The following is a 24,884-nucleotide window of genomic DNA, read 5'->3' as shown; positions in this document are numbered from 1 at the left end:
TTTTCATTTATAAAACAGTCATGGAGATGCTGAGGTGAGAAGGTTTTGATGAGATTCAGTTAGTACCTCTTTGTGAAAGTGTGTCACCCAGTGTTTGACACAGAGCAGATATTCAGTAGAGCCTACTTTATTATGATGAATATTATTATCATTATTTCATATATAAACTAAGAAATATGGCAAAGATGCATTATTGTCTTGGATTTCTTACTGTTAATTTGTGATATGTAATCTGGAGGCCATCTGAGTTGCTCATAGCCTAGTCATGCTGTACATCTGAACCCAATAGCTCCTAAGTATGAGACATTCACGGTGTGCTCTAGGGTATGTTTAATATAATGAAATAATAAATACCCATAACATCAGAAAAGCTCTATTTAAGAGGTCATGAGCAAAGCTTGGCATTCAATGATACAGTCTGTTTTCTCCCCTAGCTGAATTTAAATGTCAGCCAGGCCGGTTTCAGTGTGGCACTGGGCTCTGTGCTCTGCCAGCTTTCATCTGTGATGGAGAGAATGACTGTGGTGACAATTCTGATGAACTCAACTGTGGTAGGTGATTAAATTCTTAACCAAGGAGCATAAGTCCAATTCATACCTGATTTTGTCTGCACCAATTTAAATGCAGGCACAGTTTTCAGTGCAGATTTGTTGTTGTTCTTCTTTCTTTCTTTTAGACACACATGTCTGCCTGTCAGGTCAGTTCAAGTGTACAAAGAACCAAAAATGCATCCCGGTAAACCTCAGATGTAATGGACAAGATGACTGTGGGGATGAAGAAGATGAAAGGGACTGTCGTAAGTCACCTCAGAATGTTCCATCTTGTCTTACTTCTGAGTCAGCTGACATGGGTCTAAAATGTTTTATTGTGTGCCATACATACGCATAATGTAGAAAAATGTACAGTAATTATGGAACATATACCTCTAAATTGGCGCCTTGGGGGATGGGTTACTTAAGATGTTCCCTGTAAAGACTTTAAATAAAATTAAAACATGGGTGGTCTTTACTTAGATAGCTACCTAAAGATTACAACAAACATTAAACAATGAATATTCATTCAAATCATCCTTAAAAGAAGCAACAAAACCAACATTACAGGTGACTGTGGTGTTTTATTCATAAATTGATATTTTTTTTGCCCACATTAAGCAGCTACAAATAATTTTCTTCTGTTGATTAGTTACTTGAAATCAACTCTATTAATTAGAGATCATTTCCCCCAGAAAATACATGTCGAATGCATGATGAGAAAATCTGAGCAAAAAAACCTAACAAAATTATTTGTTTAAAAATGTAAATAATACTCTGTTTAATGTATCTTTGCCAGCTACTTCAAAGAACAATAGTAAAATATTTTCTACTCTTTTCACCTCTTCTTTTCATCCCCTACCAAAAATCAAACAGATTCAATGGAAGGCAAAACAATTTCCATCATATACATACATGCATGTAGGCAGACAGGCATGTCCACACGAAAACCCAAACACACAGAATACGATCAATAAAGTACCTGTCAGGTTTCAGGGTTTCAACAGAACTGCTGTCAACGTTTCTGTCTTGCTGAAATTTTATTTTATTCCCCTAAAACTTTTATCAGTAAATAATGTGCAGTCATCCAGCAATTTGATTAAGATGGTGCATTCAGAATAAAGTCAGTACCAGTTCTTTATGGTTAGTCATTCCAAGAGCTGATCCATTAAACTGACTAGGATTTGTGAGGCATTTTACAGTCTAAGTCAGATGTTCACCCCTTCCCTCAAAAACTCAATGCAACTAGAGATTTTGAGAAGTTTGATGCTTTGTAGTTCCTGATTCACAAATACCTTCTGATTTTATTATTCTTCTATTTATAGAAATGCATATGTATAAATTCTTATATTTATTTGGTAAAATTATTCAGAAAGTTTCCAAATTCTTTGTTTTTAAAATTTATTTCAAAATATAGCTAATCAAGGGAGGCTTGTATTGAGAACTCTGATTTTTATCAAATGTATCATTATAGAAATATATTTTATTTCTTTCTACTGGGAAGGATATTTGGAATATATGATAGATAATGAAAGTTAAAACCCTTCACCTTCAGAGCCTTATTAATTAAAAAATAATATATTTCCAGTTGACTTTTCTTAAGCATTTGTTCCTCTGATTGATTTTTAGATAAAATGTCTGTTCTTGTTCAAAGCTGCTTTTATAATACATGTTTTCCTCTTAAGCCGAAAACAGCTGTTCTCCAGACTATTTCCAGTGTAAAACAACTAAACATTGCATTTCCAAGCTGTGGGTTTGTGATGAGGATCCAGACTGTGCAGATGCATCAGATGAGGCCAACTGTGGTGAGTGTTTTGTGACCCCGGATCATACCTATTGTATTCGTGTCATCATCTGACATGGCCACAGTGAAAGGAATTTGAGCACAATTCTGGTGAAACTAAGGTCTCACATGAGAAAGTTTTGTCCCTGTGTTCACAAAGTCGTAGCAACCGGCTTTTCTGTTAAAAAAAAAAAAAAAAAAAAAAAAAATCTCAGGTTAGCTACTTTTACCCATGGAAGGGTAAGGCAGAAGAGTAATACTGCTGAAAATGACTCAAAACTATTTCTAAAAAAGGTGGATCTAAAAGGTAGGCTAAACTATCACCTTCTTGTCTTGTATGCGTGTGGCATTAGTATTTAGTGAATGGAAAGAATGAGACATTATCTTTGTATTGTTCCAGACTTTTCTTTTCCTTTTTTTTTTTTTTTTTGCTTAAATACATATGATTTTCCAGTCATGTGATGACTACTGGTTATTCTTAAACATGGTGAAAGTAAGGGAGAAGATAATACAAGTATCTGTTCTGTTTTAATAAATGACAATGATCATTTAAGTTAGCATTTATTCTGAAACACTTATCTTTTTACTTAAAATCAAGTACTTTTATTTACAAGAATTATTCGTTAATTAACATTGCAAAAATGGCGAACATATTTGTTTTGTTTAATGCATTTCGTTCTATCTTGAAAGTGTCAACAGCAAGACAGAAATGAAGAGTAATTGTCATGTGTAGTTCATGCTATCGGCATTTATTAAACACTAAGAGAGGCTATATTGTAGGTGAATACACCAAACTTAGCATTGTTGGGGAAGCAAAAAAATATTTAATATAGTAACTGATTAAGAGAAGCAAAGTTTGGAGCACCTGGGTGGCTTAGTCAGTTAAGCACCCAGCTCTTGATTTCGGCTCAGGTCATGATCTCAGGATTGTAAAATGGAACGCCTTGTCGGGCTCTACACTGGGCATGAGGCCTGCTTGGAATTCTCTCTCTGCTTCTCCCTCTGCCCCTCTCCTAACTTCTAAAAAAAAAAAAAAAAAAAAAGAAAGGTAGGTTTATTCAAACTGAGTATAGGACTTCCAGGTTTCATAACCAAAACTGTGTTAAATGCATCTGCTCTAGTCCACAATGCTCTTAGTGAACTCTTCTGAGGAAAAAGGAAATAATGAAAAACCTTTATGTTCTCTGAAACTCCATTTATACTGAACAACATTCATGGTCTATATGTGTAATAATTGACATTCATGTGCCTTTAAGTGTTTTTCCTAATACTGTCTCCCATATGTCCTCAAAACATGAAAAAAAAATTAGCTTATCATAGTATCATGAAACCCCATTTACCACTTTATGAAATTGGTACTCATCAGTTCATAAAGCCTCAAAGTATAGTCATCACTGATTATCAAGGACTGTTGCAGACTAGTTTATATTACTGGCAAGTTTGTCTTTAGTATTTTTTTGTTTACTGAAGCAAAATGGGATAATGACATGTTAGCTATATGAATATTTTTCTGGAATATCTACAATTTGTTCCTTATGATAATGTGATTTAACTGTTGCAGTATATTATACTGTTTGAACTGATCATTATTGATCATCATAATAACCATAATTCCCAATATTTGCTGTGTTTGCCATATGGCCCAGAAAATGTGTTAAAGGCTTTATATTCATTATCTCACATAATCCTTTACTATCCTTATTTTATTAATGTGGTAAAAGAGCCCCAAGGAGGTTATATAACTTACCCAAACTTTTATGGCTAGTTGATTGTGGAATTGGAACTTGAATCCAGGGTTATTTCACACTAAAGCATTTACTCTATGAACATAATATAAAGCCACTTCACTCTTTAAAAATAAATAAATAAATAAAAATAAAAAGATTTTATTTATTTATTAGAGAAAGGAAGAGAAAGAGGACTCATGTGTGCACACTCACATGCACCAGTCAGGGTATGGTAGAGGGGAGAGGGGTGGGAGAGGGACCAGTGCCCAGTGCAGAGCCACACACAGGGCTCGATCCCTGGACCCCAATATCATGACCCAGGCTAAAACTAAAAGTCAAACAGGTAATTGACTAAGCCACCCAGGTGCATCTAAAGCCACCTCATTCTTTATGTGTAAAGAGAAAAATATTTAAATGTTTTCTGTTATAAAGTTATATAGAATTCTCCTGGCCATAGTCATTGTTGTGAATTCCTGACCAGTATACAAGCACATACATACATACAGTAAGAGGGAGAGAAGAGGCAGGAAGGTTGCATCTGATTTGCCTTAGACCCACTATAAAATTTTATTGTGGACAGGCACTAATTTAATTAAAAAAAATTTTTCTTTTTTAAGATTGTGTTTATATATATGTTTGTTTGTTTGTTTAGAGTGTGAGAAAGAAAGAGCACCAGCTAGGGAGTGTGGGGGGAGAGGCAGAGGGAGAGAGAGAATCCCAAGCCAGCCCTGCATTAAGCCCATCCCTCTACCCTAAGTGTGGAGCCTGATCTGGGCTTGATCTCAAGGCCCTGAGATCATGACCTGAGGCAAAATCAAGAGTCAAACACTTAACAGAATGAGGCACCCCAATTTAAAAAATACTTCTACATACATTACAGTTTAGTATAGCATTCCTCGATCTTTATTCTTTTTTTTTAAAGATTTTATTTATTTATTTGACAGATCACAAGTAGACAGAGAGGCAGGCAGAGAGAGAGAGGAAGCAGGCTCCCTGCTGAGCAGAGAGCCCGATGCGGGACTCGATTCCAGGACCCTGAGATCATGACCTGAGCCGAAGGCAGCAGCTTAACCCACTGAGCCACCCAGGCGCCCTCTCAATCTTTATTCTTAATGGGCTAAAAAAACTACCTCCTTCTCCTTTCTTCTGTCCTCAATAAATGTAGAAATGCCATGTATTTTTACTAAGTCTGTTAAAACCTTTGTGGGATAGTTCACCTTTTAATACTTCATTGAGTGGGAAAAGAAAAACACTTGTCTCTCTCTCTCTCTTTTTAAAGATTTTATTTATTTGTCAGAGAGAGAGAGAGAGCACAAGCAGGAGGAGTGGTGGCAGAGGGAGGAGCAGGTTCCCTGCTGAGCAAGGATACCCTCCACCCCATGCAGGACTTGATCCCAGGACCCTGGGATCATGCCCTGAGCCGAAGGCATGTGCTTAACCAACTGAGCCACCCAGGCGTCCCCAAATACTTCCTAAAGATGAACTCTATCAAACGAAGTCCTTATTATTTGAATCTGAATTACACACGTTTTTGTGGGAACAGACCTTGCCTAGAATAGAAAGCAAATTTCACTATTTGTCATGTTGAGTATCCTCAGAGCCTCACAAGATATAAAATAGATTTGCATGAAGTGCTATTGAGTGACTGAACTATTCTCTTTTACAAAAAACTTCAATATGTGACTCGTTTCCATTGTTGTTCCCACATACTTCTATACTTTTTTAGTTCACTGCCAAATTTAGTGAATTTTACTTTTACTCTTGGAGTTCACTTAGCTCTTACATCTTATTTCTCAGCAGCAATTTTTCTACAATTTTAGATCTAATTGGCTTCTGTCAGTTCTAAAGGTCTAAAATTGTAATTTGTTCTACATTGACGTATCTTAAAATTTTTTTTATTTAAATTGTATGTATAATACCAATGTAGGGGTTGTGGTTCACTGAGACATTATGGAAAAACCTAACAAAATAGAGCAGAATAATTTGCAAACAAATAAAACACACATGTAGGACAGGGGATTATAAAAAAAAAAAAAAAAAAAAAAAAAAAACCTCTAAGGTGTAAATACTTCTAAAATTATTTAATCTTTATATTTACTGGAATATCATGTTTATTGAATTCTGTCCAGTGTAATTCTTGAGTTTTTGCAGTTCTTGCAGATTTAACAACTATCATTCAATAAGTATAAAAATTTTATATTAATCTAGAATTTAAGGAAGCCTCAAAACCACTTTGAATAGACATAAATATAGTTTAGGAGTCTTTCTCCAATAGTTTAGTTTTGGTGAGAGTGGATACAAATTTAAAAATTAAATTACATATTTTCTCATCTTATTACACATAGGTTTTGAGATGGCTGAATTTATGTGTAAAAACTGCATTTGGCACATTTGGATTTAAATTCATAAATATTTTTAAAACATCTTTTAGCTCTATTTCTGTGTAAGTAATGATTTAAATCTATGCTATAATCATATTTATGGCAAGATAAGTTCAACTTTGTGAGTTATTAATAGTTGTTATAAAATCGTTTATTTTTGCTTGAAGGTAAGATGTTTACTCTTCCTTTGCTATATACCCTGAGGATTAAAATAATCTTTATAAAATGTAAATGTAAAATTTTTTATTAAACTATAGGTGTTCACCCTTCTTGGAAGGCTGTTCCACTACTTATTACAATGTTGGACAACCACCAGATTTGAATGCCTGATCAAAATTTATGCAATACCTCAATTGTAGTAGCTCCAGGAATTTCATTCCAAATTTTAATCTCAAACTTCCCCCACTTTCTGCCTGCCATTTTCTATTTTAGGAAGGAAATGCAGATTTGGGATTTGACAAATCGGTACTAGATTCTTGCTTCTACTTTGTAGTCAGAGTTGAAACTTTTCTATAATTTAACTCTTATAAGATGATATCAGAATCCATGTCTTTCCATTATGTCCTCTGTCCCCAGTTTATAACTTACAATCTCTGTTCCTTAGATGTCTATGTGACATTCTCTTTTCATCAGTAGTTCTCCTTGGGCTTTCCTGGTCAGCTCCATACTCCCATCACAGCTCTCGGGAACACACTGTCTGCTCTGCCATATTGCTCTTTCCTTTGGCCATGTTTCCTGCTTTCTTATCTGGTCTCCCTCTGCCTTAGCTAGAATTCTTGATAATTCTTGGTTCAGCATCATTGGTTACTTTTGAGCAGTCTTGGTTTATAATTTGCTGTTTGGCTAATTATCTAAAAATAAGATGCTAGCTATAATCATACCACCTAGAGCTTATGAGAGGAACTTGAGTTTCCTACAGACACTTTGTACTTTCTGTTGCCTGGTTTTCCAATATGATACTGCACACATTGAACTAAAAGATAGGAGTGACCAATGTGCGCTTTTATTTTCCCCTTAATCTCTGATGAGGAAATTTGAATTAATCTACTTAATCTGTAAGAACATAAAAATTGATGTTTTAGAGTTAAAGCAAGTGCATAAATAATTATGAAATACTTCTACCATGCAGACTTGTACAGGAAATTTTATAGTAAGTAATGTATCATTTTTAATAGATTTTAACATTTGGCCTAAGGTATCTCTTTTAAAACATTCAGACCCCTACAATAACATATAAAGCCCACCTCTATCTTCTCTCTTTACTTGTACTATATTTGTGTGTATTCATTAATATATACGTAATAGTTAATAGTATCTTAAAAGTTTAGAGGGTATTATGCTTAGCGAAATAAGTCAATCGGAGAAAGACAACTACTATATGATCTCCCTGATATGAGGAAGTGGAGAAGCAACGTGGGGGGCTTGGGGGGTAGGAAAAAAATAAATGAAACAAGATGGGATCAGGAGGGAGACAAACCATAAGAGACTCTTAATCTCACAAAACAAACTGAGGATTGCTGGTGGGAGAGGGGTTGGGAGAGGGTGGTAAGGTAATGGACATTGGGAAAGGTTTGTGCTATGGTGAGTGCTGGGAAATATGTAAACCTGGCGATTCACAGACCTGCACCCCTGGGGCTAATAATACATTATATGTTTATAAAAAAATTTTAAAATTTTAAAAAAGAAAAAAATAGTATCTTTTTTTTTTTTTAATTTTTTATTTTTTATAAACATATATTTTTATCCCCAGGGGTACAGGTCTGTGAATCACCAGGTTTACACACTTCATAGCACTCACCAAATCACATACCCTCCCCAATGTCCATAATCCCACCCCCTTCTCCCAAACCCCCTCCCCCCGGCAACCCTCAGTTTGTTTTGTGAGATTAAGAGTCACTTATGGTTTGTCTCCCTCCCAATCCCATCTTGTTTCATTTATTCTTCTTCTACCCACTTAAGCCTCCATGTTGCATCACCACTTCCTCATATCAGGGAGATCATATGATAGTTGTCTTTCTCTGCTTGACTTATTTCGCTAAGCATGATACGCTCTAGTTCCATCCATGTTGTTGCAAATGGCAAGATTTCATTTCTTTTGATGGCTGCATAGTATTCCATTGTGTATATATACCACATCTTCTTGATCCATTCATCTGTTGATGGACATCTAGGTTCTTTCCATAGTTTGGCTATTGTGGACATTGCTGCTATAAACATTCGGGTGCATGTGCCCCTTTGGATCACTATATTTGTATCTGTAGGGTAAATGCCCAATAGTGCAATTGCTGGGTCATAGGGCAGTTCTATTTTCAACATTTTGAGGAACCTCCATGCTGTTTTCCAGAGTGGCTGCACCAGCTTGCATTCCCACCAACAGTGTAGGAGGGTTCCCCTTTCTCCGCATCCTCGCCAGCATCTGTCATTTCCTGACTTGTTGATTTTAGCCATTCTGACTGGTGTGAGGTGATATCTCATTGTGGTTTTGATTTGTATTTCCCTGATGCCGAGTGATATGGAGCACTTTTTCATGTGTCTGTTTGCCATCTGGATGTCTTCTTTGCAGAAATGTCTGTTCATGTCCTCTGCCCATTTCTTGATTGGATTATTTGTTCTTTGGGTGTTGAGTTTGCTCAGTTCTTTATAGATTCTGGACACTAGTCCTTTATCTGATATGTCGTTTGCAAATATCTTCTCCCATTCTGTCAGTTGTCTTTTGATTTTGTTAACTGTTTCCTTTGCTGTGCAAAAGCTTTTGATCTTGATGAAATCCCAGTAGTTCATTTTTTCCCTTGCTTCCCTTGCCTTTTGCGTTGTTCCTAGGAAGATGTTGCTGCGGCAGAGGTCGAAGAGGTTGCTGCCCGTGTTCTCCTCAAGGATTTTGATGGATTCCTTTCGTACATTGAGGTCCGTCATCCATTTTGAGTCTATTTTTGTGTGTGGTGTAAGGAAATGGTCCAATTTCATTTTTCTGCATGTGGCTGTCCAATTTTCCCAGCACCATTTATTGAAAAGGCTGTCTTTTTTCCATTGGACATTCTTTCCTGCTTTGTCGAAGATTAGTTGACCATAGATTTGAGGGTCTATTTCTGGGCTCTCTATTCTGTTCCATTGATCTATGTGTCTGTTTTTGTGCCAGTACCATGCTGTCTTGATGATGACAGCTTTGTAATAGAGCTTGAAGTCCGGAATTGTGATGCCACCAACGTTGGCTTTCTTTTTCAATATCCCTTTGGCTATTCGAGGTCTTTTCTGGTTCCATATAAATTTTAGCATTATTTGTTCCATTTCTTTGAAAAAGATGGATGGTACTTTGATAGGAATTGCATTAAATGTGTAGATTGCTTTAGGTAGCATAGACATTTTCACAATATTTATTCTTCCAATCCAGGAGCATGGAACATTTTTCCATTTCTTTGTGTCTTCCTCAATTTCTTTCATGAGTACTTTATAGTTTTCTGAGTATAGATTCTGTGTCTCTTTGGTTAGGTTTATTCCTAGGTATCTTATGGTTTTGGATGCAATTGTAAATGGAATTGACTCCTTAATATCTCTTTCTTCTGTCTTGCTGTTGGTGTAGAGAAATGCAACTGATTTCTGTGCATTGATTTTATATTCTGACACTTTACTGAATTCCTGTATAAGTTCTAGCAGTTTTGGAGTGGAGTCTTTTGGGTTTTCCACATATAGTATCATATCATCTGCGAAGAGTGATAATTTGACTTCTTCTTTGCCGATTTGGATGCCTTTAATTTCCTTTTGTTGTCTGATTGCTGAGGCTAGGACCTCTAGTACGATGTTGAATAGCAGTGGTGATAATGGACATCCCTGCCGTGTTCCTGACCTTAGCGGAAAAGCTTTCTTTTTTTCTCCATTGAGAATGATATTTGCGGTGGGTTTTTCATAGATGGCTTTGATGATATTGAGGTATGTGCCCTCTATCCCTACACTTTGAAGAGTTTTGATCAGGAAGGGATGTTGTACTTTGTCAAATGCTTTTTCAGCATCTATTGAGAGTATCATATGGTTCTTGTTCTTTCTTTTATTGATGTGTTGTATCACATTGACTGATTTGCGGATGTTGAACCAACCTTGCAGCCCTGGAATAAATCCCACTTGGTCATGGTGAATAATCTTTTTAATGTACTGTTGAATCCTATTGGCTAGTATTTTGTTGAGTATTTTCGCATCTGTGTTCATCAAGGATATCGGTCTATAGCTCTCTTTTTTGGTGGGATCCTTGTCTGGTTTTGGGATCAAGGTGATGCTGGCCTCATAAAATGAGTTTGGAAGTTTTCCTTCCATTTCTATTTTTTGGAACAGTTTCAGGAGAATAGGAATTAGTTCTTCTTTAAATGTTTGGTAGAATTCCCCCGGGAAGCCGTCTGGCCCTGGGCTTTTGTTTGTTTGGAGATTTTTAATGACTGTTTCAATCTCCTTACTGGTTATGGGTCTGTTCAGGCTTTCTATTTCTTCCTGGTTCAGTTGTGGTAGTTTATATGTTTCTAGGAATGCATCCATTTCTTCCAGATTGTCAAATTTATTGCCGTAGAGTTGCTCATAGTATGTTCTTATAATAGTTTGTATTTCTTTGGTGTTAGTTGTGATCTCTCCTCTTTCATTCATGATTTTATTTATTTGGGTCCTTTCTCTTTTCTTTTTGATAAGTCGGGCCAGGGGTTTATCAATTTTATTAATTCTTTCAAAGAACCAGCTCCTACTTTCGTTGATTTGTTCTATTGTTTTTTTGGTTTCTATTTCATTGATTTCTGCTCTGATCTTTATGATTTCTCTTCTCCTGCTGGGCTTAGGGTTTCTTTCTTGTTCTTTCTCCAGCTCCTTTAGGTGTAGGGTTAGGTTGTGTACCTGAGACCTTTCTTGTTTCTTGAGAAAGGCTTGTACCGCTATATATTTTCCTCTCAGGACTGCCTTTGTTGTGTCCCACAGATTTTGAACCATTGTATTTTCATTATCATTTGTTTCCATGATTTTTTTTTCAATTCTTCTTTAATTTCCCGGTTGACCCATTCATTCTTTAGAAGGATACTGTTTAGTCTCCATGTATTTGGGTTCTTTCCAAACTTCCTTTTGTGGTTGAGTTCTAGCTTTAGAGCATTGTGGTCTGAAAATATGCAGGGAATGATCCCAATCTTTTGATACCGGTTGAGTCCTGATTTAGGACCGAGGATGTGATCTATTCTGGAGAATGTTCCATGTGCACTAGAGAAGAATGTGTATTCTGTTGCTTTGGGATGAAATGTTCTGAATATATCTGTGATGTCCATCTGGTCCAGTGTGTCGTTTAAGGCCTTTATTTCCTTGCTGATCTTTTACTTGGATGACCTGTCCATTTCAGTGAGGGGAGTGTTAAAGTCCCCTACTATTATTGTATTATTGTTGATGTGTTTCTTTGATTTTGTTATTAATTGGTTTATATAGTTGGCTGCTCCCACATTGGGGGCATAGATATTTAAAATTGTTAAATCTTCTTGTTGGACAGACCCTTTGAGTATGATATAGTGTCCTTCCTCATCTCTTATTATAGTCTTTGGCTTAAAATCTAATTGATCTGATATAAGGATTGCCACTCCTGCTTTCTTCTGATGTCCATTAGCATGGTAAATTCTTTTCCACCCCCTCACTTTAAATCTGGAGGTGTCTTCGGGCTTAAAATGAGTTTCTTGGAGGCAACATATAGATGGGTTTTGTTTTTTATCCATTCTGATACCCTGTGTCTTTTGACAGGGGCATTTAGCCCATTCACATTCAGGGTAACTATTGAGAGATATGAATTTAGTGCCATTGTATTGCCTGTAAGGTGACTGTTACTGTATATGGTCTCTGTTCCTTTCTGATCTACCACTTGTAGGCTCTCTCTTTGCTTAGAGGACCCCTTTCAAGATTTCCTGTAGAGCTGGTTTGGTATTTGCAAATTCTTTCAGTTGTTGTTTGTCCTGGAAGCTTTTAATCTCTCCTTCTATTTTCAATGATAGCCTAGCTGGATATAGTATTCTTGGCTGCATGTTTTTCTCGTTTAGTGCTCTGAAAATATCATGCCAGCTCTTTCTGGCCTGCCAGGTCTCTGTGGATAAGTCAGCTGCCAATCTAATATTTTTACCATTGTATGTTACAAACTTCTTTTCCCGGGCTGCTTTCAGGATTTTCTCTTTGTCACTGAGACTTGTAAATTTTACTACTAGGTGACGGGGTGTGGGCCTATTCTTATTGATGTCCCCTCCCCAGAAGATCAGCAAGAAATCCAGCCAAGACCAAGTTCACCTACCAAGGAGTACGGTTTCAATACCAAGGAGAGCAGCAGAATTCCAGAGGAGGAGAAAGCCAAGCACGGAACTCATGGCTTTTTTCCTGTGATTTTTTTTCTTTTCTTTTTTTTTTTTTTTTTTTATTCTCGCCTTCGGGTAAAAATTTTTTTTTTAACTGTTACCTTTTTCTTTTTTAACGATTTTTTACTAGTTTATCTAATATATATATTTTTTCTTTTTTACATTTTTCTTAGGTGTTTTCTTTTTTAAAAAATTCTTTTCTTTTCTTTTTTCTTTTTTTTTTCTTTCTTCCTTTTTGAACCTCTTTTTATCCCCTTTCTCTCCACTCACGATTTTGGATCTCTTCTAATTTGGTTAAAGCATATTTTCCTGGGGTTGTTGCCACCCTTTTAGTATTTTACTTGCCCCTTCATTTACTCTTATCTGGACAAAATGACAAGACGAAAAAATTCAACACAAAAAAAAGAACAAGAGGCAGTACCGAAGGCTAGGGACCTAATCAATACAGACATTGGTAATATGTCAGATCTAGAGTTCAGAATGACAATTCTCAAGGTTCTAGCCGGGCTCGAAAAAGGCATGGAGGATATTAGAGAAACCCTCTCGAGAGATATAAAAGCCCTTTCTGGAGAAATAAAAGAACTAAAATCTAACCAAGTTGAAATAAAAAAAGCTATTAATGAGGTGCAATCAAAAATGGAGGCTCTCACTGCTAGGATAAATGAGGCAGAAGAAAGAATTAGTGATATAGAAGACCAAATGACAGAAAATAAAGAAGCTGAGCAAAAGAGGGACAAACAGCTACTGGACCACAAGGGGAGAATTCGAGAGATAAGTGACACCATAAGACGAAACAACATTAGAATAATTGGGATTCCAGAAGAAGAAGAAAGAGAGAGGGGAGCAGAAGGTATACTGGAAAGAATTATTGGGGAGAATTTCCCCAATATGGCAAAGGGAACGAGCATCAAAATTCAGGAGGTTCAGAGAATGCCCCTCAAAATCAATAAGAAAAAAATAGTATCTTAAAAGTTCACATAGTCTTGTCTTTTCAGTATTAAATTAAAGCTTGATATTTTCTGGTATTCTAGTGTATTAATGTGAATAATGCATTTAATACTGAAAATTATTTTTACATATTACAATTATTACATACTCATGGGCAAATAAAGCACAAAACATTTCATACATTCTGAGCTACAGTCATCATGAAGTCTCAGTTCCCTGCTCAGGTTCTCTAATTGTCAGCTTGCATGAAAGTTTATTTAAAGTCATTGTGGGAACATCCAGAGGAAGGAATCTTTTAACTGTACAGTCAATATTGGGCTAAATGACACGTAGGATAGAGGGCTTGGAATGAGCCTGAACAGAGAAGCTCTGATACTGATGGCTACAATGACAGTAAAATAATTCATGATGTTTGAAGTTAGGTATTTTCAAAATATTTAATTACTTGCACTTAGAATAACATTCCCAAATGTTAGTTCCCTGATTCCAAGACAATCCACGGGGGAAATTTCTGTGCTCCTCACATACACAGTAAAGGATGATGTACTAAATTCTGTGTCTTGGAAAACTGTTCATTTATATGCATGTAGTTAAGGTATCTGTTTAGTGTTTGTAATCAATGTTTCCTGCATTTAAAAATAGGTTACAAATTTCTGTGTTGTATTTTGATTAGCAAACAAATGATGTGATCATCCTAAAGCACGTCTTCCCTGGTGCTGGATGGCTGTTGCTTTTGTCTGGGGCCAGGAGGAGGAATTTGCTGTTGAAGGAGGTTGCTGGGAGCCAGGTTTTAAATTTTCTAACACATGGCATCATGATATCTCAGATACTTAGGATGGTGGGATTATATATCTTTACATTAGCAGGTGGAAAGAGAAAGACCCTCCTTTCTCTGGGACCTGATTGGTCTCTGAAGCCTGATTAGTCTGATCTGCACCCCTACTGTACCCTGTGCTGTGGAGCACAGACATCACCACCCATGGCTGGAGCATATGCTTGGCTGTGTCCCTCCAAGTCTCCATTTCTGATGAGCCGCAAACTGATCTCAAGTTTCTGCTGTTGTGTAAAAGCTCTTGAGCTAAATGCAGAGAGACACGTGGTCCTGGAAACCTCCAGGTCTTGTGGGGAACCAGAAATAACATTTCTTGCTTATCAGTCTAGCTCCTACTCACTTTTAATGTCATAGAGTCGCCCCTGAGTTTTATTGACTGTGTTATGTACCTGATACTAGATGTTTCTCCTGGAAGCTTGGCATCCTTATGGAATTAGATTTGATTAGAGAATCAAATAGAGAATTAAAAACTAGGTGAAGGATGAGAACAGCAGTGTAACAAGGATGAAGATTTTCTTCTCACAATCTCTCAGGATCCAGAAGTGGGCACTTTACTTTCTCTACCTACCTAAAGAAACTTCTTCTACATCATATCTTACCATCATTGAGGTAGCACTTGCCTACTCCTCTCCTTACCCTGGCAAAACAGCTGTGGAGCAATACAATTCATGAGGGAGAGAAACGATAACCACATTGCTTTACTGTTTTAGATGTTTTACTCTTACACTGATTTGTCCCCAGATGATTTGTAAAATACCCTTAACAACAATCTCATAGAATCACTATCACTCGGGATATATTTTAGACATATTGCCTGCCATGTAAGTGTTACTGAAGTCTGTGTACTTTATACTCAATCTAATGCTAATACATTTTGTTTTATTTTACAAATGCATAGCTACTTTAAAAGCACAATGTGGACAAATGTCATCTCCTTTCTTTTTAAATAGAATTTTTTTTTTAAATGATTCAATTTCTGGTACATTTCTGAACTTTTAAAGTAGTTGCCATGAAAATTAATGTATTTTTTTTTAAAGCATGGTAATCTGAAGAGCTTATTTTCTGAGCAAAGAAGCTTCTGTTAATTCAGTAGGATGTACTTTTATACTAAGTTTATCATAGTTTATGGTAAATTTTTTGATGCATCATATGTTTTGCTGTCATCCATCTATTTGTTTGTTTTGTAAGATGCAATCTTTTCTCCATTTTCTGACAATTATATTTGTGTTTGAGTAACTCTCTCTTTCTCTCTGTATGTGTATGAGAAAAATCAAGAAAGGGGAAAATAGCGTCTTTGGCACTGAAATATTTTGGTTCTTACAGAGCCCTTGAGGGAAAACCTATCTGTATGAATAGGACCAGGAAATAGCCATCTAGTATTTTTGTGAAGAAATGAATGACCTACATGTGTATCCTTTAATAGTCTAAGTGGAACACATTTAGTCTTTTCATAACTTGTGTTCAGTAACTTCCATCCATTGACTATCTCTCTGTCAAAGGGTGTGCAATTATTTGCTGATGTTATTTTTTTTTTCTCTTCGTAATAATAAGAGGAAATCGTGAGATTTAACCAGAAAGTTAAAAAGGAGCCCACACAATGAGTCAGGAGATATGCCAAATACTCTAGATTACAGGTTGATCTGTAGTAAAAGCCATGAATGGGAACAGCTTTTTGCCCAGTGAGGTTTATAATTGAGTTTGTAAAAGAAAGAACTGTATATTTGTATTAATAAGAACTGTGTTGATGCAGCTGATATATTTTTAAGGAAATTGACTCAGGAATTTAACATTCCGTGATACTTCTGTTTGAAAAACTTTATCCTTGTTATACTGCTCGCTCATCCTTCACCAAGTTAATCTGATTCTCCAAAAAATGCAAAATAACATCACACACACACACACACACACACACACACACCCCTGATAGCAGAATGTGAGACTAATAGCAGAATGTGAGAAAAAATAAGTATTAGACACTTTGTAAAAAATACTTAAGAAATGTAGAACTTTAAAAAAAATACCTTTAGTCTACTCTTAGAAGAAAAATATTTGTATTTGTTTTAGTTTATAAGATTTTTTGATTACTATTTTAAAAAAGCAATGTCATTTCATTTAGGAACATAATAGATAATAAAAATAAAATGACCAGTGGTGCGTGCGTGGCTCAGCTGGTTAAGCTTCTGCCTCTTGATTTCTGCTTAGGTCATGATCTTAGGGTCCAGAGATTGAGCCCCACATCAGGCTCTGCACTTAGCGGGAAGTCTGCTTCTCCTTCTCCCTCTGCACGCTTGCTCTCTCTCTCTCTCTCTCTCTCTCTCAAAAAATAAATAAATAAATAAATAAATTTTTTTTTTTTTAAATAAATACATCTTTAAAAAAAAAGTAGAGGTGCGGAGAAAGACAACTATCATATGATCTCCATGATATGAGGAAGTGGTGATGCAACATGGGGGCTTAAGTGGGTAGAAGAATAAATGAAACAAGATGGGATTGGGAGGGAGACAAACCATAAGTGACTCTTAATCTCACAAAACAAACTGAGGGTTGCTGGGGTGAGGGGGGTTGGGATAGGAGGGTGGGGTTATGGAGGGTATGTGCTTTGGTGAATGCTGTGAAGTGTGTGAACCTGGCAATTCACAGACCTGTACCCCTGGGGATAAAAATATATTATATGTTTATAAAAAAAATTAAAAAAAAGTAGAGATAACAGAGTCTATTATCTCAAACTAAATCTTACATTACCTCTCTCTCCAGTTCCATAATTTCCCATATAAACACTGAACAAGGAACCATATACAACTGTGCCTTAATAACATGAAAACTCCAGCCCAGAGACTTGCAGTTTAGGCATTGAATCTAAGATGCTCAGAGTATAAGTATGTCTATCAGAATCATCATCTATATATCTGTCCACAAAGATTATAAAACTAAGTAGTAGTATAATTATAACTCTACATTAGGGCTTTTACTCTCATTAATATATTATTTCATAAAACTGTTAATGGCTAAAAATGGAGAGTTGTTTTGCAAGCAAAATCTGATACCACTTGTATCCTTAAGCTGATTTTAACATATAAGCACAAATCTAAGTTTTCTTTTCTTCTCTCTATCTCTTTTTTTTTTTTAAGGTTGGTCATTTTATTTTTTTAATATTTTTTGAAAGATTATTTATTTATTTTAGAGAGAGAGAGATAGAGAGTGTACCCATGAGTGAGGAGGAGGGGCAGAGGTACAGAAACAGACTTCCTGCTAAGTGCAAAGCCTGATGTGGGGCTCAATCCCAGGACCCTGAGATCATAACCTGAGCTGAAGGCAGATGTTTAACAGATTGAGCCACCTAGGTGGTTCCTGGAAGAAATTTCTTATATGACCTACCATATATAGCTTGATATCCCCCATTCTGAATATATTATTGGGTTACATTTTTAAAAATCAAATATGGAGGGGCACCTGGGTGGCTCAGTTGTTTGGTGGCTCCCTTTGACTTGGTCATGATCCCAGGGTCCTGGGATCCAGCCCCACATCAGTCTCCTTGCTGGGTGGGGAGCCTGCTTCTCTCCTGCCTGCCGCTCCCCCTGCTTGTGGTTGCTCTTTACTTCTCTCTCTTTCTCGCTCTTTCAAATAAATAAATAAATCTTTTTAAAAAATGGAGTCTGCTTATATTTTTCTTTGTAATTACCTTCTGAATTCTAAAAAAAAATAAACTCATAAAATGCAATATATTACTTAATGCCAATTAATAATCATTTTACTATAAAAGAATTATACAGCTATTTTAGTTAACTATACCTGTAAAAAGAAGTTTGACACATCCTGTGGATATTTCTATCTGTTTCTAGAGATTGTCCATAGATGTTAGAATGTTATATTATTTTATAAATACCTATCCTAGGAGCTCTATGGATGAACCTAGAGTTTAGAATTAGCATATACCAAGTCCCATGATGATTACTGCTTCAAGAAGAGAATCCTTTGGAACAACTGCTCAGATCTTTAGTTTGTTCCTTGTGATGGTTAAAACCACAATATTCTTCATATAAACATGCACTGAGCAGTAAAAATCTCAGTGGCTAACTATCAGGGAGTAACAGAAGTACAGGAAACTTACCTTTAGGAATCCTAATACACTGACAGTTTATTCAGTTCCTTTTCAATAAAAGACATTTCACTGAGTCAGAAAGGAAAAAAAAAATGGGAATCATTCAACTAAAATACAAGCAAATATATACATATTTTTCTTTCAGAATCCATTATGTCCATTTTGTAATGTCTTAATAAAAGTAATTACAGCTTACATTTTAAAATGTTTTTATTTTATTTTATTTTATTATTTTAATTCCAGTATAGTTAACATGCAGAGGTATATTAGCTTCAGGTGTACAACATAGTGATCCAGTAATTCCATACATCACCCAGTGCTCATCAAGACAAGTTCACTCCTTAATCCCCAATACCCTTTTCACCCATACCCTCCACCCCTCACCTCACCTCTGGTAACCATGTTTGTTCTTAATAGGTGAGAATCTGTTTCTTGTTCTCATCTCTCTCTCTCACATTCTGTCTCTCTCCTTCCCTTGCTTATTTGTTTTGTTTCTTAAATTCCACATATGAATGAAATCCTATGATATTTGCCTTTCTCTGACTGACTTGTTTCATTTGGCATTATACTCTCCACTTCCACACGTATCATTGCAGATAGCAAGATTTCATTCTTTTTTTATGGCTGTACATTGTTACACACACACACACACACACACACACACACACACACACACACACCATATCTTAATATTAGTATGGGAAATATGTAAAAGTTTGGTATCGCCAGGAAATATTATCAGTAGGTATGGGTATTACCAATAGGAAATTTGAAAGTTATCCATGAGGTTGAACATCAAGGGGCTCTCATACAACACCCCTTATCCTTCGCAGAGGAAAGCTAAAATCCCTGGCTATAGTTAGTTTATCCTACAACATACTTTGGGCACAATCTGTACTATTTGTTTTGTTTTTAGTATTTTGTATCTTTATAACATTCACTTATTTAAAGATTAATAAATACCTGTTAAATATGTCAAGTGAGCAACTATATTAGAGAATCAGGTAATTCAAAGAAGTCCAATAGGGATAATTAATAGTTTTGAAAGCTTATTACATGTAAGGCACTGTACTAAACTTTATGTGAAATAAACAACATAGGACAACAGTCCTATGCAAAATATACTATTATTATTATTATTTTATAGGTAAGGGTATAAGGTCAAAACACTTAAGTAATTTTCTTTACACAGGTTACCCAAGTAGGAAGTGGTTAAGCAGATTTTTGAATCCAGAGGATCTGGCTCCAAACCAATACACTTAACAATTACTCAACTGAGTAACCTGCCCTAATTTTATAATAAGGCAAGGAATTAGGACACAGATACAAATAATCCCAAACAAATTGTAATGATTAAATGTCATTGGAAAGAATACATACACAGTTCTTCAAAGGATCTTATCATCACTAACAATAAGTGAGCAAGATAGAAGTGGTAATAAAGGCATGTCTTATCTATACTCAATTTGAAAACAATAATAAACCAACTAAAAGTCAGTCTGAGTTTTATTATAACTTTTTTAATGGCTATCCTAACAATGTCAACAATAAAAACCCCCTCCCTGAAAGCACAAACCATTGATCATGACTCCAAATGGAAATCTATTAGCTTGCCATAAAGGTAATAATAAAAATAAGTACAATGAGAACAATGTCATTGAATTCTAGTTTGACTGAATTCTAGTTTGATGCTGACCTATCAAAATCTAACTCTCTCTTTGTGAAAAAGAGAGGTTATAGGTGTCATAGAAGCCATATCTTTTCATGACCGAAGTTTTAATGATGAAGAAACTAGAAAGAAGGAAAGACGCTTGAAAAAAGCATAAATTTCTCACCAGCCAGTATGAAATCATACTATATAGAACCATGTTTACATATTGTCAGAACTATCTCTTGCTTACTGTCTATGCCATGCAAGCTACACATGTGAAAACATCCTCCTCCTCTTGATTAACTGAAGGAATAAACATGAGTATAGTTTTATTTTTTGATCATGCCTTTGCTCCTTTCTGCAGCTTTTCCACTAACTATATATAAATTTTACTATATATATATATATATATATATAGTTTGTTAATATATAATGCATATAATATATTATACATAACATATACTACATATAATTATATATAAACTATGTATAGTTTATTAACATCTTATATTGGTTCAAATACAATAGAGTATTGAGAAGAAAATAATTATTCATGCCAATATTACTTTGAAATATGCTTTCAAATATTTTTGTTATGCAGAAGTGAAAGTCATCAACACTGCTTTGTTCCAGTTTTTTGAAAACTTTAATAAAAAAGCATTCTCTTTTTTCTAATTTTATGAAAGTTTGTAATTGACCACTGGGCATAAATTGTTCAAATTCTTTTTTGGAAGATACTGTTAAGTCTTGGCACTAAATGCTGTGTTTCTTGGCACCGAAACAGTTACAAGAAATGAACATGTTAAAATCCCTTGTTTGCAATAGTTAAGCCAAATGTAATTACATGTGAGTCTATTGACTGAAGGTATGATTGTTATCCAAGATTTGGCCATATGGGCTCTGGAGGTGACAATGCCAACCTTAAATTCCAGAGCTTTTTTCATGCTATTTGATTTTCACAGCTGGAATTTATTACTTCTTCATAGTGCAAAATTATCTATCCACTTGGTTTCATTTCTTGGCTCAATGTTGTGACTTAGTAATTTTCAGCATCTTATTGACAGATGGAAGGTGTTCCCTAAACATGTTGCTGAAATAACACAGAATGTACTTCTAAACTACAATAAAGAATGGAACTGAAAATGTCAAGTCCACTAGGTTCCATCTAAAGCCCATGTATTGTTATCATGGCATTTTTGGATGGAAATGGTTCATTAGAAGTTATGTGGTTAAAGCACCATACTCCTTTATGTCTAGACAAAATCCTTATGCTATAAATTAAACCTGCTTTTTTTTTTTCTTTCTATCCTTTCCAATAGAAATTTTGAATAACCTAGCACTATGCTTTGCGTAAAATCCCTTTGTTTAAGTACTCTCAAATTAAAATTCTTTCACATTCATCTTCAGGCCAAATAATTCCATTTTCTTTTATCTCTCTACATGGGTTCTATTTTCCATTCTAACAATCAGTTATTTCTCCTCTGAAACCTCCCCACATTCTATGCTTTGGCTATGATCTACGAAACAGAATACAACATTTTTAAGTACTGTGTGTCTCCTGTTCCCCACTGTATATAGCTGCTTTTGTATTTTAATATTGTGTTTGATTAAAAACAAAACCATGGTATTCACACTGTTGATCTGTGGCCAATTTATAGGAACCCCTAGTCTTAGAGATTTCACATACATTCTAACAGATCGTCAGTGTTATATATTTATGAACTGCATCCATGTTGTTGCTTTTTGAAAAGTTATAATGAAGTCTACTGTCTCTCTTGCCAAATTAGAAGTTCCAAAAGGGCTGGATCTACATATCTTCTAACTTCCTAATATATACCCAGTACATAGTCCAGAATCTGGCATAAATAAATATTTGAAGAATGAGTGAAGAAAGGAAATTTTTGTAAAAAGCAGACTATTTGGGTTCAGCCAAATATATTTCTCTTCAAATCTGGACATTGGGACTCTGTTTTCCTTTAAGTATATATGTATTTTATTACATTCTTATGTAAGTACTGCTTTCCCTCCTGATCAATTCAATAGTGTGGGCTTGATTTATATGCAAAATTGACTTAAAGTGTAAGGGAGTTTCAAAATATAAAATCACTGCCAGTTTCTTTCAAACCTGGGCAATGAGATGTGTCTCCTCATCTCTTGGAACGAAGGTGGGCTATGACAGTGCATTTGACAGCTCCATGAAAAGAGGCCATATACTCCGGACAACTAGGAGCAGAGCTCCCTTTTTGATTTCAAAATTTATTAATTGGGTAGGTTTCTTCAGATCTCTATTATTTCCTCATTTGTAAATGAATATAATAATTTGTCCTTAGAAAACTGATGAAAGCATCTAAAGAAGTGAAGATAAAACATAAAATAAATAAACACCTAGTAAGTGTAGATGTAAGTACCTAGTAAGTGTAGAAGTACCCATGAGTATGTAAGTATGTAGTAGGTATGTATGTACCTAGTAAATATATAAGGACCCATGAGTATGTAAGTATGTAGTATCTATGTAAGTACATAGCAAGTATATAAGTACCCATGAGTATGTAAGTATGTAGTAGGTATGTATGTACCTAGTAAATATATAAGTACCCATGAGTATGTAAGTATGTAGTATGTATGTAAGTACATAATAAGTACATAAGTACTCATGAGTATATAGGTATGTAAGTACATAGTAAGTATGCAAGTACCTGTAGGTCCTCAAAAATATTTTGTGCCCTTTTTTTCAGCACTTTTTTTTTCTAAATATTTTGTATTGACAGATTAATACACTCAAATTGTTTATTCTATAATGGGGATAGAAAGGAACAAAAAAAGATTTAAAGAAATATAAAGTTTTCGCTAAGCATGATACGCTCTAGTTCCATCCACGTTGTTGCAAATGGCAAGATTTCATTTCTTTTGATGGCTGCATAGTATTCCATTGTGTATATATACCACATCTTCTTGATCCATTCATCTGTTGATGGACATCTAGGTTCTTTCCATAGTTTGGCTATTGTGGACAAAGTAGTTCTATGAATTCACCCATTTCTTGTCAGGAGAGAGGAAAAATAAAACATCATTAGAATGCACAAAGAGTTTTTGATGTAACAGATTAATGGGAAATATGATAACAAATGTCAAAGAGAGTGTGACTAGTATGAAACTTCCAATCTGTGTTATATCATTTCCACAAAATGTTAGAATCACAATCACAATTCTGTATATGCACTACAATCCTCTATAAGTCCCATTTGTTTGTCTAACAGCTTTATTAAAGTATAATTGACAAATAAGAATCTGTATATATTTAAAATGTACAATCTGATAAGTCTTAACAGATGTATATGTCATGAAACCATCATCACACTTATGATAATGCACATACCTATCACTCTTGGAAATTTGTTTTCCTCTCTCTCAGCAGTTCCTATATCCTTACCTCCACAGACAAACACTTAACTTGCTTGCAGTCACTATAGATTAGTTTGCATTTAGGTAAACCTAGAGACATACATTATGCATACATTTTGTCTGACGTTTTCCACTCAGCTTAATTACTTTGAGATTATCCATGTTGATGATGATATCAAACGTTTATTCCTTTATATTGCTTTGAAGCATTCTATTGTATGGATAGACACTGTAGAATGAATATTTTGTATTCATTCACTCATTTATTATCACTTGGGTTAACTCAAGTTTTAGACTATTACAAATCAGGCTGCTATGATCATTTATGTAATTAGTCTTTATATGAATGCACACTTTCTCTTCTCTGGGAATTGAAGGCTAGGTCATATGAGTGTGTTTTTAGCTTTTTAAGTACTGAACTCTTTTCCAAAGTAGTTGCACCATTTCACATTTTGCAATTGTTGGAGAGTTCCCGTTCTTTCACATTCTTATCAATACTTGATACTTTCAAATTTTTGACATTCTAATACATGTGTAGTAGTATTTCATTCTGGTTCGAATTTGTATTTCATTTATGACTAATGATATTGAGTGTCATTCAAATGCTTATTTGCTATGTATCTCCCTTAGTGAAGCATCTGTTTAGCTCATGTTCCCATTTTTTTCCTGGATGGCTTATTTTATTTATTTATTTATTTTTAAAGATTTTATTTATTTATTTGACAGACGGAGATCACAAGCAGGCAGACAGGCAGGCAGAGAGAGGGAGAGGAGGAAGCCGGCTCCCTGCAGAGCAGAGAGCCCGATGCAGGACTTGATCCCAGGACTCTGAGATCATGAACTGAGCCAAAGGCAGGGGCTTAACCCACTGAGCCACCCAGGCGCCCCTTGGATGGCTTATTTTATATTATTGAATTTTACAAGTTCTTATACATTGTGGATCCAAGTTATTGCTCAGATAAATTTTTGCAAATATTTTCATTTTCTTCCCTTTACTTTTGTTTCAGTTTGCTTTCCTTATTCTAGCTCATTGGAAGTTGAAGTCACTAATATGAAATCTGTCTCCTTTTCTAATATAAATCTTTTATACAGATATTTTCATTTTCTAGGGTTTGGTCTATTTTGATAAAGATTCCATAAGCCTTTGAAAAGAAAATATATTTTTTTGTTGCTGGGTGAGATGCTCTATA

The 24,884-nt window shown here is 35.2% G+C and overlaps 1 protein-coding gene across 1 annotated transcript in view; it reads left to right on the top strand.

Annotated features, from left to right (window-relative positions):
• LRP1B (LDL receptor related protein 1B) overlaps window positions 1–24,884 on the top strand; it is a 2,000,743-nt gene that overhangs the window by 1,781,815 nt on the left and 194,044 nt on the right. Inside the window, exons 64-66 of the mRNA XM_059166755.1 lie at window positions 435–551; window positions 677–796; window positions 2,216–2,335. Coding sequence (XP_059022738.1) covers window positions 435–551; window positions 677–796; window positions 2,216–2,335 — 357 coding nt within the window. The remainder of the gene's footprint in view (window positions 1–434; window positions 552–676; window positions 797–2,215; window positions 2,336–24,884) is intronic.

Source organism: Mustela lutreola, chromosome 3 (assembly GCF_030435805.1).
Source record: "Mustela lutreola isolate mMusLut2 chromosome 3, mMusLut2.pri, whole genome shotgun sequence".
Taxonomy (NCBI): domain Eukaryota; kingdom Metazoa; phylum Chordata; class Mammalia; order Carnivora; family Mustelidae; genus Mustela; species Mustela lutreola.
The sequence above is the reverse complement of the archived record's forward strand: the minus strand, read 5'-3'. Positions and strand labels throughout refer to the sequence as shown.